The sequence below is a fragment of the Onychostruthus taczanowskii genome, unplaced genomic scaffold (assembly GCF_017590055.1).
Source record: "Onychostruthus taczanowskii isolate IOZ18803 unplaced genomic scaffold, ASM1759005v1 scaffold194, whole genome shotgun sequence".
Lineage (NCBI taxonomy): Eukaryota > Metazoa > Chordata > Aves > Passeriformes > Passeridae > Onychostruthus > Onychostruthus taczanowskii.
In genome coordinates, this window is record NW_024499173.1 from 267,893 (window position 1) to 282,766 (window position 14,874).

The 14,874-nt window shown below is 45.3% G+C and overlaps 1 protein-coding gene across 3 annotated transcripts in view; it reads right to left on the bottom strand.

Annotated features, from left to right (window-relative positions):
* The window catches only part of ITSN1 (intersectin 1), a 110,797-nt gene that overhangs the window by 25,335 nt on the left and 70,588 nt on the right, over positions 1–14,874 (bottom strand). For all 3 annotated transcript variants that reach the window (XM_041402128.1, XM_041402129.1, XM_041402127.1), the window contains 7 exons: positions 13,740–13,899; positions 11,680–11,885; positions 10,773–10,855; positions 8,405–8,571; positions 4,205–4,250; positions 2,222–2,343; positions 331–445 (listed from right to left, as the gene is read on the bottom strand). In XM_041402128.1, coding sequence (XP_041258062.1) covers positions 331–445; positions 2,222–2,343; positions 4,205–4,250; positions 8,405–8,571; positions 10,773–10,855; positions 11,680–11,885; positions 13,740–13,899 — 899 coding nt within the window. The remainder of the gene's footprint in view (positions 1–330; positions 446–2,221; positions 2,344–4,204; positions 4,251–8,404; positions 8,572–10,772; positions 10,856–11,679; positions 11,886–13,739; positions 13,900–14,874) is intronic.

A 14,874-nucleotide genomic window follows, 5' to 3' on the forward strand; every position in this document is an offset into this window, starting at 1 on the left:
AGGGTAGGGCAGGGCAGGGCAGGGATGGGATGGGATGGTTTGGGGGATGCAGGAACGCCCCAGAGCTCCTGTCCCACAGTCAGGGCAGGGATGGGATGGGATGGGATAGGTTATGGGATAGGCAGGGATGGTTTGGGGGATGCAGGAACGCCCCAAATCCCCTGTCCCACAGTCAGGGCAGGGATGGGATGGGATGGGATAGGTTATGGGATGGGCAGGGATGGTTTGGGGGATGCAGGAACGCCCCAGAGGCTCTGGACCCCTCCCAGCTGAAGGCCCAGCACGGGCACAGCAGCCAGGGAAGGGGTGCCAGGGGCAGGCAGGGCTCACCTGAGGCTGCTGCAGGCCTGGGCAGCTCGGTGGGGGTGCTCTTGCTGGTGCCAGGGCTCAGCAGTTTGACGTAGTTGGCCGGGAACCAGCCGATCTGGCGCTTCTTGCCGCGCGCCTGCGGAGACAGCGGCTGCTCAGCAGGGCCCCGGGCAGCAGCAGGGGCTCAGCAGCTGCCCAGCCCAGGGAAAAGGCTTTGGGCTTTGGGGGAAAACTCAGCTGCTCTGGGCCACTGGCTCAGTGGTAGAATGTTAACACAGAAGCTGATCAGTATTTCTAATTAAACATTCGTTCGTTGTTACGTTAAAATAGAGCCCCAGATTGTGACAGTTTCAACAGGTTCAGAATCCAAATTTCCTCTTTTCTTTTAAAGAAACATATCCAAGCTTTTGAATGCCTTGTGTCACCAAAGCAGGAAACCTCATCCTGTGATCTCCCCAAATGCAATGTCCATTGCAAATCGAATCCATAAAAATTCCTTGCACTGAGAAAGGTTCTTCCAGAACTTCGAATGCCAGCTTCTAACTCTGTCTCAAGAATGATTTTAACTGTTTATTCTGTGTTAGAATAAGGTTGGCATTTTGGGCAAGGAGAATTTTGCCTCTGAAAAACAGATTGTTAACTTTGGTGGAAAAGAAGTCACCTAAAGGATTTACTGTTCTTGAACTGCTTTCTTCCCTGTCTAAACGTTTAGTGAAAAAGAAAACACTTGATCTAAAGTCTATTTAGGTAATTTAATATATTTTTGAACACTGCATTAATGCTTAAATGCTAAAAACATTTGCCTTATTTTCCCTCCCCTCTGACCCCCAAGTGTGGAGCAGGAGATTAAAAAGAACAGTCAGGGATTGCTAACAAAATAAAACCCAACTGTAAAACCACATGTAAGCATCTAAATTACACAGGAGCATTTACACAACCAAAACTGAGCTGTTTCAGAGCCTCCCAGCAGCTGCTTACTGAAAACTGTGGCAGTTCTTGCCCAGGGAAGTTTCTTTTCTGTCTTAAAATGCATTTAATGGAGACTCTTTAAAGTCAAGGTTATTGAGAGAAAACCCCAAAGGAATCCTGGGAGAGGATTTCTCCACAAAAGATGAAAAAAAGATCACCAGGAAAGGGAAAAAGGGCAGGTACAAAGAGTTAAAAATAACTGAATTAGTCTGAGATCTGCACTGCACAAATAAACCAATGCAAATTCCCTGCTAAAAACCCCAAAGCAAGCAGAGCTCCCTTCAGGGGGACCAAATTGCCAAATTCTGCTCTCAAAAACACCTGGGAGGGCCCAAAGCAGCCCTGAGCCCCTCCTTGCTGAGCTCCTGCTCCCTCCTGCCCCCAGCCTGCCCCAAAGCCAGGCATGGCAGCTGTGGGTGCTCCTGAAATGTGCTTTATGTGTTTTATGTGTTTTACTGGCACCTGCTGCTCTGCAGAACGTTGCCAGATTTATTTCTCATCGATACATTCAGATATTACCAGGAAAGGCAAAAAGGGGAGGTACAGAGTTAAAAATAACTGAATTAGTCTGAGATCTGCACTGCACAAATAAACCAATGCAAATTCCCTGCTAAAAACCCCAAAGCAAGCAGAGCTCCCTTCAGGGGGACCAAATTGCCAAATTCTGCTCTCAAAAACACCTGGGAGGGCCCAAAGCAGCCCTGAGCCCCTCCTTGCTGAGCTCCTGCTCCCTCCTGCCCCCAGCCTGCCCCAAAGCCAGGCATGGCAGCTGTGGGTGCTCCTGAAATGTGCTTTATGTGTTTTATGTGTTTTACTGGCACCTGCTGCTCTGCAGAACGTTGCCAGATTTATTTCTCATCGATACATTCAGCATCCTGAACTCCTAAAAAACATTTTTTTTTAAAGTGGGATTTTACTAGGAAAAAAAAAAAAAGGAACTAACTTGGAGCTCTCCTTCCCACCAACCACCTGGATTCTTCTTTCTGATGAGAATCAACTGGCCAGGAGCAAGAGTCAGCTGTTCTGGGCCTGTTGCTGTGTAAGAGGCAATAACTTGGGCAATTTCTGTTGAAGCAGAGGAGGAAAGAAAAGGTTAATTTGAAAAAATCTGAGCACATTTTATCCAACATTAATTCTGCAATAAGATTCTGTTGTTATTCCTTTCCATGAAATTGTTATGGATTTATGTATTTTCATGAATACATGTGGTAATTCTAAAATACATGAGAGGTTCAGAGCACCACAGGAATAAATAAGTAATAAAGCAGAGGTGCAGCAGCTCTGTGGTAGGAGATCAAAGACATTTGAAATACAGAATAATAATGACAATGATAATGATAATAACAATAATAATAGGAAGTGAACAGCTCTTAAAACCCAGTGTTTTCCAGTAAATAGACCTCTGCACTGAGCTCCCTGAGGAGAGCAGACACACCAATGACAAAATAATGAAGTTGCACCAAGAGGTGCACATTAAGGCTGGCACAGAATTTCTCAGTAGCTGGTCCCAAAGGAATGTTTTCCAAAGCAGCAAAGAGGATTTCCCTGGAAATCTCTGCTCCCTCAAGAACAGAGGCTTTGTGTGGTTCCTCCAGCACGAGGGGACACAGAGCAGCTGGGAGCTGATGGTTCCAGGGAATTACCCCAAGCTGGGCTGGAGTTTCCTCTGCCCCACAGTGCTTGTGGAACAATTCTGGTCCCCACAGGGGTAACCCAGGGCTGCACCCAAGGAGCTGCAGGAATTGTGGTGTCCCCCCAAAGGCTCCATGTGCAGGGTGAGGGGAGCAGTTCAACACTCCCAAAGTGGGGCTGGTGCTGCTGGAGCTTCCTGAGGGAGCCAGGAGAGGCACTCAGCCCTCAGGGATTCATTCCAAGGGCAGCTGGGGGCAGAGGAACCCAAAATCTTGGGAGGCTGGGAACTCAGGGAGGCTTTGGTGCAGGGAAGGTACAAGGAGAGTCAAAGCCAGCATGGAAATGATCAAATGATTGATGTGAGATTTAGAAGGAAAGGAGCAGTAGGAACATTAAAAATGATCAGAGAAGAACTGAGACACAGATGAGCAGCGTGAGGAGGATGAGGAGCAGCCCAAGGGCACTGCAGGGAGCTCAGCAGGAGGGCAGGGACAGGGAGCAGGCAGCTGATGGGAAGGCCTGGAGTGACAAAGGTGCTTTAAACCTGGATCTGGGGTTAGCACACACAGTCATGGAGTCATGGAATGGTTTGGGCTGCAAGGACATTAAATCCCACCCAGTGCCACCCTGCCCTGGCAGGGACACCTTCCCTGTGCCAGGCTGCTCCAGCCCCAGTGTCCAGCCTGGCCTTGGGCACTGCCAGGGATCCAGGGGCAGCCCCAGCTGCTCTGGGCACCCTGTGCCAGGAACAATTCCTCGTTCCCAAGATCCCATCCAGCCCTGCCCTTCCAGCAGCAGAGCCATGCTCCCAGCCCATCTCCTCCCTGGCTTTGCCCTCACCCAGCACTGACTCTGCTCCTGGTTTTTCTCTGTTTAAACCTCCCATTCTCTTGCCAGCACCTGCTGCATTTAATGAGAAATTCCTCCTCCTGTCTTCTGCTGCCTCAGCTGAGAAACCTGGAGAGGAGCTGGGGACAAGGGGGAATGGCTCCCACTGCTCAGCTGAGCAATCCAGCAGGAAGTTCTCATCCACTTCTGAGCAAGCAGATTTTCATTCTCTAGCTACATGTTATTTAGTGATTGACACACTAGAATGATTAGAGGATGAATTATTTTATTACATTTACATTATTTATTAACTGCATTTATTCCAGTTATTTTGTAATGGTTTTCATCAGTGCAAACCACTCCAAGATGACCAAGAGCAAACACTATTTTCATGGAAAAGGTTTTGTTGCCATTGAATTGGACACTTAAGAACAGAGAGAAGGTGGTGTCACAGTATTTGACTCACCAGGTTTCTTCCCTAAGCTTCCTGTTTTCCCAGCTGCTCCTGGAGCCTTGAAATGGAGAGAGAACAAGAGGCAAGTTTAGCACTCAGGTTTCTTTCTCCAGTACATGAAAATGTTGAACAAAGCTTCACCCAACAAGCACGTGAGTCAAAAACAGGAAATTCTGTTCTTACAGAAATCCTTAATATTTTACATGGCAATAAACATCTGGGAATAAATACCAAGCATGAAGTGGATGGTTTGTTAATGCACAAGTGCAGACTTTTATTCCCTTTCATGGGCTGCAAATCCCAAAGGAGATCCAATTTACAATCCCAAAGGAGATCCCATTTGTAATCCCAAAGGAGATCCCATTTGCAATCCCAAAGGAGATCCCCTTTGTAATCCCAAAGGAGATCCCATTTGCAATCCCAAAGGAGATCCCATTTGTAATCCCAAAGGAGATCCCATTTGTAATCCCAAAGGAGATCCCATTTGTAATCCCAAAGGACAAGTGCATACATTTATTAACGTTCATGGGCTGACAATCCCAAAGGAGATCCAATTTACAATCCCAAAGGAGATCCCATTTGCAATCCCAAAGGAGATCCCATTTGCAATCCCAAAGGAGATCCCATTTGCAATCCCAAAGGAGATCCCATTTGCAATCCCAAAGGAGATCCCATTTGCAATCCCAAAGGAGATCCCATTTGTAATCCCAAAGGAGATCCCATCTGTAATTGCAGATCCATGTATCTACAGAATGGGAATTCTGTGGAGGTGAGCTGAAACAACAACAGAATTTTTCATCCCTGCACATTGCTGGATTGCAAATATTCCTGAGCAACTCCGTGCACCCAGACAGGGTAGGTGAGGGATGAACATCAGCATCCAAGGGATTGGGAAGCAAAGCCTTTGAACAGCCACAAGAAATGCAGCAAAACCTGACATCAGTCCAGCTCCTGCCCCTAACTAATTCCTGCAGTTTCCTCCCAGGCCACTGACAGTTTTATGTCCTGCAGTAAGGAGGTCTGAGGTGGATAACAGCAACTTAAATCTAAACTGGACTGAGGCCAGGAATGTTGAAGTCCCCTTGCCTTCAACACTTCCACCTCCCTTAACTTCACCTTCAGGATCCTCCTCACAAACTTGGAGCCAACATCAAACCACCTGAAGGCTTGCACAGAATCCTAATTCCTGTGTGGAAAAGAACAGTTTCCTCCTCCACATTCTCCCTGCCAACTGATATTTTGAAAACCTGGGGATTCTGGCAGGACTTACACTGAGGAGTAAGTGAAGAACAGCTCAGTGGCTGAGAGAAAAGGGCCCCTCAAACCCCTGTGTTGGCTGTGGTCACCTATAAAATGGATTTGAGGGTACATCTTCAGCTTGCCTTGACGTGTCACAGCTCCTTCCCTGTCACACATCATTGCAGTTACACCCCACAGGAGCAGCTGATCTTCCCCTGCTCCCAGGAGAGAGCCCAGGGGATCAGGGCAAAGCCCAGAGCAGCTCTGGGGACAGGGGGAGATGGCCCTGAGAGCCCCACAGAGGAGGATGAACCAGGGTGATGCCAGGAGCTCCTCCTGCTCTGGGAAGTGTTTCTGGCAGAGGAACCCTCTGCCCTCCTCAGCAGAGAACAAGTGCCTGGACCCTCAGAGGAGCCCCTGCTCCCAACTCCTTGCTCAGCTGCTGGGTGAGAGGCACATGGACAGACCAAACAGGCTGGGACCTTGCCTTTGCTGGGAAACAGAGAGGTGGTTTTAAACAGAAACCTCAGAAGCACCTTGACCACACAGAGGCTGAATTGTCTTTGAGGATTCTCTGAATCCTCAGTGCAAAAGCAGCAGGAACTCATGGAAGAGTCCTACAGCACTTCAAGAAATAACTAAATTCACCAATAACACATTTAGGATGGTTCCCATTCCTGGCCCACTCAGGAGAGGGAGAAGCATTTCCCATTCCTGCTGCTGAGAGAAAACACAGCAGTGAGGACAGAGCCTGTTCTGCTCCCCTGCACAGCTGGGACACTCCCTCAGCACCTGAGGGCACTTTGTGACAAGGGATGAAGTCTCCTGAGCCAGCAGGGAAGAACTTGCTCTGTCAATTTAATAATCCCCACTTGCCAATTGTGCTGTACAGCAGGACCCTTCAAATCCCAACTTGACCCACTCAGGGATTATTTTCTGAAGCCCTATACAAAGTTTTATAGTCAGATGTCTTGAAATTGTTGTGGAATTCTCACCAGTGTCCAGAATAAAACCCTGTATCCATCCCTCCCCCTAAGGAACAGGCTCAGAATGGGCCATTGTTCCTCTGAAGAACAAAGACTTTCCCACTTTTTTAATAAACTCAAGCTTGAAGGAACAGAGAATGGTTTGTTTTAGCACCTTGAGGTGAATGGGCACAGAAGAACAAATTTAAAAATTCTTCTGCTGTAGAAACCATTGAGATTTTGAGTCATTTCTAGAAACTCTGCCCTTGCTGCTGAAAGATCACCCCTGCTTTTCTTTGGTTCTGTCAACAGTGCAGAACACATGAAATTATTCCTCTTTTCAGAACATTTTCCAGCCCAGGCAGCTGTCCAAGCACAGCAGCACATCTGAGTGTGAGAGAGTGAGATTTCAGAGAGCCAGGACTCTGAAATCCTCTGCAAAAACTGGCTCTGGGAGCAGGCTGGAGAGCAAAACCCAGTTCCCCACTTGGAGGCAGATCCAGGAGGCACAGGAACCCTGCCATGGAAACACCATCCCAGAGCAGGGGCTCCACCAGCTCTGTGCTTTTTCCTCCCTCTCTCATCCAGATTGGAGCTGAAGGTGGGATTTTCACCTTGGTGCAGCCCCAGGCAGGCTGAGGGGACAGAAACCCCAAAGTGAGCTCTCTGACAGAAGGGGGTCAGAACTGAACAGCTGAGCTCTGCTCAGGGGTTTGCCAACAGTGCCCCAGCCCCACCTCTGCAAGGACTAAACATCACTAACCACGAGGGTTCTAGTGCTGGCCCAGAGGATGATGTTGGAATTTCCTGACACTGCAGAAATTTCCCCTTGAAAGGTTTCCCACAGCTGAGATTTCACTGCAGCTTTTATCCTCTGGCTTTTCCAGCAGCAGGGATGGATTTGAGGAGTGATTCTGCTCAGGCTCTGTGCTGCAGTCTCTCACTGAGTTCTTGTGCATTACCATCCAGATCCCCCAGAATCCACTGATTTGTACTCATTTATCTTTAACCCCCCATTATTCCAGAGATATAAACCAGAATCCTTCTCATCAAGAGATCAGTCATGCACTTAACTCTGAATCTAAACTAATTCCTGCTGGGAGACAAATTATCCTCTCAAACCATATAAATGAGAAAATATCTATCTCTCTTTAGAATGCCTAAAAAAAAAAGCAAAAAATCCCTCCAAAAAACAAAACAAAAAACAAAACAACAACAAAAATAAAAAGAACCCAAAAACCCAAAAAACACCCCAACCAAGAAACTGTGTTCTATGGAATTATTTCTAGATAAAAAAAGATGAAACAGAACTTCTATTATTCAGTCAAAATCTGACAAATAAATACAGTAGTTAGCAAAGTTTTGGTGCAAAATTTGTTCCTGATTGCAAGAAATGATAGGGAAAAAATGTAATAGACTGAAATATTACTGTGTAGATTTTTTTCTAAAAAAAAAAAACAAAACAAAAAACCCCCAAACAAAACAACAAAAAAATCCAAAAAGAACCAAAAAACCCCAACCAAGAAACTGTTCTATGGAATTATTTCTAGATAAAAAAAGATGAAACAGAACCTCTATTATTCAGTCAAAATCTGACAAATAAATACAGTAGTTAGCAAAGTTTTGGTGCAAAATTTGTTCCTGATTGCAAGAAATGATAGGGAAAAAATGTAATAGACTGAAATATTACTGTGTAGATTTTTTTCTTTTTAATAATGGCAGTAAGATACAGCTCAGGCATTAAAAACTTACCAGGGCAATAAAACAATCATGGCTGCTCTGATCAGTGTCTAAAAATCTGCCAAGTGCATTAGTGATGTAGGCATTATTGTCATGGATGATCCCCCAAATTATTTATAATATTAAGTTGTAAAATGCAACTATAGCTGTTATTGCAATTGTTTTTCCTTCCCAGTCCCAGTCAGTAAATCTGCAACACATTTTCATTTCCCCTACCATGCCCTGCCCTGCAGCTACCACTACAACCCCAAAGAAAACATTTCTCTACCTCAGAATCTTTGAGTCTCACATAATTAGATGGGAAAACTCCTGATTTATCACCCAGCGTTCCCGTCCACCAGTCACCATCTTTCTTTGTCACCAGGATCAGGTCACCTTGTTGGAAAGTGAGGTCTCCCTGCTCCGAGCTCTCGTAGGTGTACATGGCAATGTACTCTGCAAAAGGGAACACAGCACATGGAAAACTCCTGAGAAAGCCCCCAGGGATCCCCTGCCAAACCTCAGCCACAGCAGGGCCAGGCAGAAGGCAAATTTTGATTTATTCCTCATAGAAACATCAATATTTAATGAATAAAATTGTATCTATCAGAACTGAATAGGATCTATCAATAGGTGGCCTCAGGGGGTTTGTACATAATTGGCTATTTTAATTTTATGTATATATATGTACATATTTTATGTACATTTTAATAATTTAAATGTACATAAATCATTCATTTAGATATTAAACATGTTTCCCAGTGGTTTCTGGTTCGTGCTGATGAGTGGGATTTTCAGAATTTGGATTGCAAAGTGCACACACCTTAAAAATCACCTTCTGCACATGAGCTTTTCTGCAACCCTCTGAACAGAAGATGTTACATCCCTGCTTTATTGTCTCTCAGAGCCACAGCTTTTTTGAAGTATTTCAACAAAGGTTGTGTTCCTTTGAGGTTGCCTCAAAAATAATTTGCCATTTTAATTTTATGTATGCATATGTACATATATAGATTTCATGTATTTTATGTACATTTTAATAATTTAAATGTACATAAATCATTCATTTAGATATTAAACATGTTTCCCAGTGGTTTCTGGTTCGTGCTGATGAGTGGGATTTTCAGAATTTGGATTGCAAAGTGCACACACCTTAAAAATCACCTTCTGCACATGAGCTTTTCTGCAACCCTCTGAACAGAAGATGTTACATCCCTGCTTTATTGTCTCTCAGAACCACAGCTTTTTTGAAGTATTTCAACAAAGGTTGTGTTCCTTTTTAATACAAACACAACACCTGAGATATCCCACCTGGGACAGGAAAGGTGATCCTTAATTAAGGTCCCTTCCAACCCAAACCAGTAATTATTCTATGGAATAATTACTGAGCAGAGCAGCTGTACTTGAAATAAGAGATTATCTCCCTTTTCTCTGCTGCTCCCTCCTTTTAGTTTCTGTGGTGCTCAGGCCAGACACAAATGAAATGTGAATGTCCCTAAAACTGCACCTGGGATTGCAGTTCCACACACAAATGTTCACCTGTAACCTACATTTAGATTAATTGATCTCCTCTGCCTGTGATTTAATTAACCCACAGCTGCCTCTGCACTGCAGGGGATTAAGAGTTAAGGCAGCTCAGGAGGGGACATTTCCCTCCAGCTGAAGGGTGACAACAGCCAAGCAAATCCCCTTTTAAAACCCTTCAGAAAAATATCTGTGACCTCTGAGTCTGTGCCCCAGGCTCCACCTTTGAAATGGAGCTGACCAGAAGGGTCCCAGAATTCCCTGAGTGACTGTCACTGCCTTCACTGAGAGCTCCAAGGAAAAATTGGGAATGAACTTTGGGGAAAATGAAAATATTTATTAATTCTCTGCATTCCCTGAGTGACTGTCACTGCCTTCACTGAGAGCTCCAAGGAAACACTGGGAATGAACTTAGGGGAAAATTAAAATATTTACCAATTCCCTGTATTCCCTGAGTGACTGTCACTGCCTTCACTGAGAGCTCCAAGGAAACATTGGGAATGAGCTCTGGGGGAAATGAAAATATTTATTAATTCCCTGTATTCCCTGAGTGACTGTCACTCCCTTCACTGAGAGCTCCAAGGAAACATTGGGAATGAGCTCTGGGGGAAATGAAAATATTTACCAATTCCCTGTATTCCCTGAGTGACTGTCACTGCCTTCACTGAGAGCTCCAAGGAAACACTGGGAATGAACTTAGGGGAAATTCAAATATTTACCAATTCCTGACACCATGGACACATGGACAGATGTGCTTATTTGACCCTCTGTGAAAACCCATTCTAGATCAGAAAATGTTACCAAAATAATGACAAAAAAATAGAAATATTGGAAAAAATATAAATTACAAAATATATTTTCATATCTTTAGCAGCTTGTACTTTTTCCAATATTTCTATTGGATATTTTCACATCTTTTGTAGATGGTACTTTTCCCAATATTTCTATTGGATATTTCCATATCTTTGGTGATATGTGAAATTATTCCTTCTCTAGACACAACATATATAAACTGTTACTCTAATAATAATAATTCTAAATTATCCCAGAGGCAAACTGATTAGCTCTTGGATTTTAGCACCATTTAAAGAGCACAATCTCCTGATTGTGGCAAAAAGCAGAGTAAGAGGACTCACCTTCCCCTGACACTGCTGCCTTGGCTGCTGGGGATGCTACTCTTTTCAGACTAGCAGGACTTTCTGAGGAACCAGAATCCATGCTTTAGAAGAAAATAATGGTTATTTAAGAAATTCAATCTCTTCAGAAAAAATATTATTATTATATTTCAAATATAAAATCCACGTGCACCCCCAAGCAACTCCCTGGGTTTTAAAAGAAGAGACAGTAAATGTGCAAAATAAAGCTTTGAATCCAGTGGTCTGCCATGGTCACATTTAAACAACTGCCTTAAATACAGAATTTTCTGCATCTCCTCTTTTTCCTCAGGAAAAAATGATCTAAAATCATTCTCATTTGTATTCCTAACGCTAATGTTGCCTTCACTTTACAAAAAATGAGATTTTAAATGTTTAATCCTCCAAGAATAATGAGAAGTAATCTAGATTTGAGGAACACCTTTTAATTTTGGGCAGAGAGGAGCTGTGACTTACACAGCTGTACTTCAGAAAGTCCAACACACTCATTTTTTTCCGTTGCAAGTCACATAAAATTAAGAAGGTTAATTAATCTTTTGTTGGTGAGGCAAGACCAGAGGAGAACTGAGGTCAGTTTTCTTTTTCTTATTTTCTTATTATTCTTGTTTTCTTATTCTTATGGAGGTCAGCTTTCTTATTTCTTAAATTCTTATTTTCTTATCTTATTATTAAAACTATTTCTTAATTTGCTTAGCTTATTATTATTTCTTAATTTCTCAATTAAGAACTTGAAAATTTCTTAAATTTTCAGCATTGGAAGTCAAAACCCTCCAGATAAAAAAACAAGGGCCCTTTTACAGGGTAGACCTCTAAAATTCAAGCGTGCAGCTCTTCCAATTTCCTTCTACCCCAGCACAGAAGTGAAGGACAGGAAAAGCAAACAAAATACCTCGTGGATTTCCTAATGGGGCCTGAGATGAGCTTGACATAGGATTTGGGGAACCAGCCCTTCTGGCCCTGCACCTCCCCAAACCACCACATGTCCTGCTGCTCCAGCACGGTGATCACGTCGTTCTTGTTGAAGTTCAGGTGGTTGTCTTTCTTTGCTCTCCAGGGATACAGAGCCTGTGCCTGAAGCCCCTCCACTTTTTCACCCTTCAGAAAGAAAAAGAGGAGTCAGTTGTGTTCCACCTTCAGCAAGAAAGCTGCTTAAGGAATTCTATCCTCAGGCTGCTTAGACAGCAACAAATCTCTCAAGTAAAGCTTCAGTTAAACTTGCAAAGGAATTCCAGAAATAGTTACAACCCTCCAGCATTTCCAGCATCAATGCAAAGCAAGATTATATGAATTACTTTTATTTAAGACACGTGTAATAAACCCTTGTGGAGCTGCTTTGGCAGGACTTCTAGGCCATTTTATGGGAAATGATGCTTTGCTGCACATTATTCATGGCACACACAATTTCTTTTTTGCTCTGAGTTAGATATTCAGCACTTCCCAGAACACATGAGCACCCAAGAACAGTTTGTTGTTCCAGTGAGGAGAAGGAAGTGCCTGAAGAGAGGGACAGGATACAGCTGGGAAGCTTTGCCATTGCTATTCCACTCAACCCACTTGGGAGTGGAGGTTGTCATGGGAGTGAAGAAAGCCCCAAGGAAGTGACCCAACCCTGCACCACCAAAATCTAAAAAAGTCATCCCAGACCAGCAAACCAGCAACTGCTTGGTGTTAAATCCTGCCCCAGATGTTGCTATCCATAGAATGGCCTGGGTTGGAAGGAGCTGAAAGCCCACCCAGTGCCACCCTGCCATGGCAGGGACACCTTCCCCTGTGCCAGGCTGCTCCAAGCCCCAGTGTCCAGCCTGGCCTTGGGCACTGCCAGGGATCCAGGGGCAGCCCCAGCTGCTCTGGGCACCCTGTGCCAGGGCCTGTAAGTGCCTAAATGAGAGATGTGGGGCTCAGGCAGCTCTTCCAAATGCAGTTTATTACATCCAAGGTGTTAGAGCACTCCAGGGTTGTGGGTGACAGAGTCTGTGCCTACAGCTGTGAGCTGCAGGCAGGCCTAGGGACCCTTAGCTCAGGTGACAAATGCATTACACACTGTTCTTTGCTGAGCATCTCAATACAGTAGAACCAGTCTATACCTTATCTACAGCCTACCATAACTACTGTAATTATCATGTTCATCTCACTGTTCTCCAGTCACTAGAAGTTAGTACCTTACAGTTTAAGCTAGAAGTTGCTTTTCAGTTTTCTTGCAGTGGAAAGTTCAGAGACCTTTTTTCTACTTGCAACATCTGCTGACTTGCTTGCCTGTGCTATCTTTCTGCTTGGTAAAAACATCTTGTTTGAGGTGGGTTTATCCTTTGCTCTGAGTCACAAAAACCCCTTCTAACTAACACACCCTTTGTCTCCTTGGTTATCCAGTAAGACTGGCTCAGCACTTCTTTTCTTCTACATCAAAACTTGCTTCCATCTCTGCTCCTTCCTCATTCAAAAATCTTTCTGCTAAGCATACCTATCTGTGAGACCTTCTTGTCAAACCTTCATCCTTCCTAGCCCCTGCCCACCCTGCCAGGGAACAATTCCTCATTGCCCAGATCCCACCCAGCCCTGCCCTCTGGCACTGGCAGCCATTCCCTGGCTCCTGTCCCTCCATCCCTTGTCCCCAGTCCCTCTGCAGCTCTCCTGGAGCCCCTTCAGGCCCTGCCAGGGGCTCTGAGCTCTCCCTGGAGCTTCTCCTCTCCAGGTGAGCACCCCCAGCTGTGCCAGCCTTTCCTGCCAGCAGAGCTGCTCCATCCCTCTGCTCATCCTGGAGCCTCCTCTGGGCTCTCTGCAGCAGCTCCAGCTCCTCCCAGGGCTGGGGCAGCTCTGCAGGTGGCACCCTCCCACCTGGAGGTGCTCACTATGTGGTGTCAGGTGAGTGTTTTAACGCACAGGCAAGGCTCCCACTTTGCTCTCCAAGCCTTTGTGGTGGCTCAGAGCAGGTGGGTGAGGCCAGGAGCTCACCTGGCCCAGCACAGGGGATGGGGACGAGCCGGTGACGGTGGCAGGGGTGAAGGCCGAGCGCTGCCGGAGCTGCCCCGCGCTGGGCACGGTCAGCGAGGGCTGAGCTGCCCAGGCATCCCAGTTATCACTCTCTGCCTTCTCACTGGTGTTTGCTGGCCAGCTGGAAAGAAAAAGAAAAGAACAACGTGATTCCTACTGTTTTTAAGAGTAGGAACAAAAAAAAAAAAAACTCAGGCAGAAGAAATATCTCAACTTTCTACATGAATTTCTTTTCTGTGAGTACCCAGCACCTCAACTCCAGGTGCAGCAGTGAAAATGAAGTGGTGAACCACAACTTCACCTTCAAAGGCAACCCCCACACTGAGCTCCTTGTCACTAAAGGACAGGTTTTTATCTCAATTCTTAGCTGTGTCCCTACAAACAGAAGTTCAAGCAGTGCAGGCTGCATTATGCACAGTGGAAAGAGAAATAAAAATATTAATCATTCTTTCCAAAACTGGTTTGAAATCTTCCCCCCTGCATGTCACTGACCTCTCACATCCCTTTCCTTTAAACAGGATCATGGCATGGTTTGGACCTCAAAGCCCACCCAGTGCCAGCCCTGCCATGGCAGGGACACCTTCCCCTGTGCCAGGCTGCTCCAGCCCCAGTGTCCAGCCTGGCCTTGGGCACTGCCAGGGATCCAGGGGCAGCCCCAGCTGTGTCAGGAGTGCCAGGGCCTCCCACTGAGATATCAGTTTAAAAATATGGATTTCATGGGCAAAGGAGAAGGAATTGCAGTTGATAAAAGTGCCCAGTATTGAGTTAAGACACCCAGGGATGGGCACATGTTCCAATTCCATCAGTTTTACTAATGCTGTCACCAGGAATTAAATTACCTCTTCATGTCACCTCTGCCATTTTCATATTGTACATAACAATAAACAGGATGGAAGCCTTCCATAAGGCTTGGTGGAAACTGATGTAGGAGAAAGGGATTTAGGAGGTGGCAGTACCTGAAGGGGCTCCAGGAGAGCTGGAGAGGGATTGTTCATTAGGAAGAGGAGTGGCAGGGCAAGGAGGAATGAGTTCCCACTGAAAGAGGGGAAATTTCAGTGGGAGATCAGGATGGAATTGTTCCCTGGCAGGGTGGGCA